General features: G+C 53.5%; 1 protein-coding gene across 1 annotated transcript in view; it reads right to left on the bottom strand.

The window, feature by feature from the left end:
- Positions 1–662: 662 nt before the first annotated feature.
- Positions 663–4,400, bottom strand: part of CAPZB (capping actin protein of muscle Z-line beta subunit) — a 77,870-nt gene continuing 74,132 nt past the window's right edge. Inside the window, exon 8 of the mRNA XM_023509749.1 lies at positions 663–1,521. Within this exon, the coding sequence (XP_023365517.1) occupies positions 1,434–1,521 (88 nt within the window). The 3' untranslated portion in view covers positions 663–1,433. The remainder of the gene's footprint in view (positions 1,522–4,400) is intronic.

The raw sequence follows: 4,400 nt of genomic DNA, 5'->3' as shown, positions 1-4,400 counted from the left end.
ATGGCTCCAGGGCAGCTGTTCCCACAGCCCCAGAGCTCATCCTGCATTCTCTCCAGCACCCTTCTCTCTCCACCGGGTATGAGGAACGCTGAATGAGGCGCTTTCTCCTCTTCGATCTCCCGTGGTACGCAGCAGACCAGGGGGAGGGGATCTCAAACCAGATGGGCTAGCCAGGGTGTGTGCCAGACCGACCTGCTGTGGGGTCCCTGAGCCCAGGGCAGCAGGTGACAGGACAGATGGAAGGTGTCAGCAGGGACTTTGAAACCTGCTTCAGATCCTCCCTGGGGAAGTGTGGAGGGGAGAGAGCAGGGACAGCTGTGAGGCCTTGGGCGAGTTAACTCTCAGCCTCAGCTTCCTCCTCACATAGGCAAGAGGAGCTGGTCTATGACATGCATGTGGCTGTGCCTGCACACAGTAGGCACTTGCTGGTCCCCGGACCCTTGCTATGTTTCCCGGGAAGAGAAAAGGAAACCAAAGACGGCAGGGAGGACAGGTACTTCCCCCTCCTCACATAGCAGGTGACCTATAATGGCCCCTGCTCTCAGAGCGGTGGGGGCTGGACACATCCTCTGCCCACAGTCCCACCGAGGCCCCCCTCAGGCCCAGGGTCACATGTGCTTGGAAAGGACACGGGTGAGAAGGAACACCACAAGGCCAGCAAAAACTGCGTCCCAGTTTCTTTTTATTGATTTTTTTGTTCTTTTTTTCCTTTTTTTTTTAAGTATGGAGGCTCAAGTATAAGATGTAGATTTCTTTTAAGCTTTACAAAAAAAACAAAATAAAACAAAAAACTCCTTTTGCATTCCATAAAAATCGACAGAAAAGCACCTGGCCAGAATTGCAGAACGGTCGGCAGCCCCCCACCCCGACGCCCACACCATGGTCTCCGCGGGACAGGGGCAGGTCTGCGCAGGACAATGCCGAGGGCCCCACCTCTCTCCCAGAGCTGTCCCCTGTCCCCCCCACCCCAACCCCAAGCAACTCCCAAACACACGTGGAATCAGATTTCCAGTTTTTCTTCTATCTTTCACACACCACAGTTATTTCATAAAATTTTTTTGTTTTACATTTTTTACACCAATGTAACAAAAAGGTGGCAGGGAAGGGGAGGCTGACAGTGTATTTTATGCCTATAAATGGGGGGGGGGTGGAAGACAGGAGGGACCCGGGTGAACAAAAAAACACACGGTCTTTATGGAAATACCAAAGAGTTTGAATAGCAAAATGTGGTGGGAAGCAGGCCTTGGAGCCGGAGAAGGGTGTTTATCGGGCTTTATTCTCAGGGAGAGATGGCGCTGTGCGGTCGGTGGATGATGCAAGTTGTTATGTGACCTGTCAGGGAGGGAAGGGACAAGGGAGGGGGAGCAGAAAACGAGTTTTCTAAGAAAGGATCTAATGAGTGCATGGCGTGTCCGGTTAGCATGAAGAGAGGTTTAACACTGCTGCTTTCTCTTCAAAGCCTCCACCAGGTCATTCTTCAGAGCTTCTTGTTTTGATTTGTCTGCAAAAGTCTGCACAGACCTGCAAGGGAGGAAAGGTATTATTAGCAGACCCAATAGGAACTGCTGTGGTGACCACAGGGCAAGGGGCTGCCATGTGGAGCCTGGTTCTGATTTGCTGCAGGGATCAACCTCCCTGGGTAAGGCTCAGGGTCACCAGTCTGGGCACCTGCCCAGCCCCTTAGAGGTGCTTGGGGGAAGCACAGGACCTACGTGGACAGATGCTCACTTCTGCCCCAGGCCTCAGGTGACTTGGCTACAGTCACCAGTCGCCTGCGCCTATATGTGCAGGCCCCAATGTCAAGCTTCGGGCTGGCAACTCAGGCCAAGTGCTAAAAAGGTGAGGACTGGGGGACCACCAGGGCCCCTCTAGAAACTACCCATCTGCTTCATCTCTGTCCAGCAGAGGCGGCTCACTCCTCACCCACAGTGAGGGTGCAGTGGCACCCCTCCCAGCAGATGTGTAAGAACTGGCCTCTCTGCCTGTTAGGAGCACGTGGGGCTTTCAGGCGTCTGCAGAGGCTCTGATGGCTGCTAACTTGGACCAGAAAATCTCTCAGCCGAGATTTCAAAAGGTACCATAGGAAAGAGCTGAGTGGCCCTGGGACTCTGGCTGTTAATCCTGGATTTGTGGGGAAACAATCAAGGTAACTATGTTTATCTGTGTGGTGGACACTTTTCAACAAAGCTAGAAGCTACTAGGGCTTGTGGAGATCTCGCAGCTTACAAAGTGCTTTCCAAACATATTTTCACAAGCATCTTTAGGGAGTCTTAACTATGACCCAATTTATAGATGAGGAAACTGAGGCTTAGAGAAATGCCCCCAGCAATCCCCTGAACAATCATTTTGTCAAATTTACCCAACATACTGGTTAACTAAGAACTTAGTAAACTATTTATAATTTTTTAAAAAACAGTTTAGAGGGCACAGAGAGAGTAGAAAGCTGCCTAAGAGGAAAGGTGAAGGATGGATCAGAATAATAAATCTCCCAAATGTGAAAATGGATAAAGTAAAAGTAAAATGCAGCAGGACCCAGGAAAAGCCCCAGCACCCACACTGATTTCTGGCTACTGAATCCTAGGAAAGCTTGCTAGAGGGTAGCAGAATGAGACCTGGGAGCCATCTGGGAACAGATGCCGACGTTCTGGGGAACACGTGCTTCTGAGTATTTGCCCTGCACTGCCCCTGGCTTGGCAGTGGCCAGGACATCAGCCCCGGGGGCCCTCCAGCTCCAAGTCTCAGCCAGTCCCTCACAGGATTCTTGCAAAGCTTATAATGGTGTTAACGCTGCCAGCAGGAGACATAGTGGGCAAAGCAGTGGCCCCTGGAACTCCCAGCCTGGGCTGTGTTCAGCCAACCCCATCCCACAAAGGAGAAAGTTCCAGAGTCAAAATCAGGTTAGAGGCAAGAAGGTTAGACACGGAATGGATGAAGGCATAAGGAGCAGGGCTCATTTAAGAGACAGGGCTCGGGAAGGTCATTGTCAAGCAACTTTCACACAGTGCCTGGAGGCAGCACTCGACTCACTGTGGGAGGGAGGACTGTCCTGGACACATGGCAACCACTGCCCACTGGGGTTTCATGCTGGGATGCCCCCAGTGGGTGGCCGGGGAACTGCACCATCATGGTGCACCTTAAAAAGGCACACAGACTAGGCTGGGGCACTCAAACCCCCCCCAGGGGGGCCTCAGAAGAACAGCTCCTGTCTGGTTACATAAGTGCCCCAACCCTCCCCACTGTACTTGATCTGGGGTGGGCTTTCTATGTCCAGCCCCTGGACCTGGGCACAAGGAGTGGCCCCCAACCCCTTAGCTCTGCAGCCCCACCCTGATGGGTTTCCAAATGCCTTATTTTTACAGTTTCCCTCCTCTCTAGGGAAGCTGTTTTCCTACATCTGTATTTGTCACAAGCTCAACTCATGGTTCTTGGCCACTATCAACAAGCAAGACTATTTTCCTTTCCATCAGCGTAACTTCTTTGAAAGAACAGCTGCAGCTCATTAGGGGTGGAAGGTTACAATGGCCAGGCAGGCGGGCACTGGGTGCCCTGGGCAGCTCCAGGAGCAATTGGGCTGGAGGTGCACTGGCCAGCCCGGGGGGATTCCAGGCCCCACTCTGTGTACCATCTTCAGAGACAGTACTTGGGGGTATCCCTCCAAGTCAGCCAGTCCCAGACAGTCAATCTGCCCCAAGAAGAGGTCCAACTTAGCTCCTGGGGTCCCTGGTAGAGAAGAGGGGGGCATCCAGTGTGCAAAAGTGGCTGCTGCTTGGGCAGGCAATGTCAGTCCCAGGGCCGGGCCTCTAAAAGCCAACCCCACCCTGAGCCTCCGCGCAGGGTGCAAAGCATACACCACACGTGAGAGAGGTGTCCGTGTTGTGTGGGGTGAGGCTGCACGTTAACGGACCGCTCGCCAGCTATGAGCAGAAAGGGGGTTAGTGGTGGTTTAAATGGCTGCACAACGACAGCTGGACCGGTAGGGTCCCGGCGGGTTGGTGAGTCCTGTTTAGTGGGGAGGGTCTCACGCTCCTCAGGCGGGTACCTGGATTGGCTTAATTATCAGGCTGGATGTAGATCTGGCGCTGGGTCAGCACTTGAGAGAGCTCCCTCTGCAACTGCTTAAACTTTTGGTTGTCAGGGATAGCGTCAATAGATCTAGAGAGTGTTCAGAGAGGAGTGAAGCAGGGAGCAAGGAACAAGAATACAGGACACCAGGGAGGGACAGCGGCTGAGGAGACACTCAGGGCCGGGTCAGGGGCACGCCGAGGCCAAGGCTGCCCAGTGGTGTCTCCACCGCAGAGGTCACACTGGTGGTGGTCTCAAGCACTCACCCCTCTACCCCCCGCAGGCCCTGCCTCTTCTCTTCCCATTTCCTAGCAGGCTGGTGGGTGGGAGGATGTGTT

Source organism: Otolemur garnettii, unplaced genomic scaffold (assembly GCF_000181295.1).
Source record: "Otolemur garnettii isolate 467f Iridium unplaced genomic scaffold, OtoGar3 scaffold00009, whole genome shotgun sequence".
NCBI lineage: Eukaryota > Metazoa > Chordata > Mammalia > Primates > Galagidae > Otolemur > Otolemur garnettii.
This window is presented reverse-complemented; position numbering and strand designations above follow the sequence as displayed.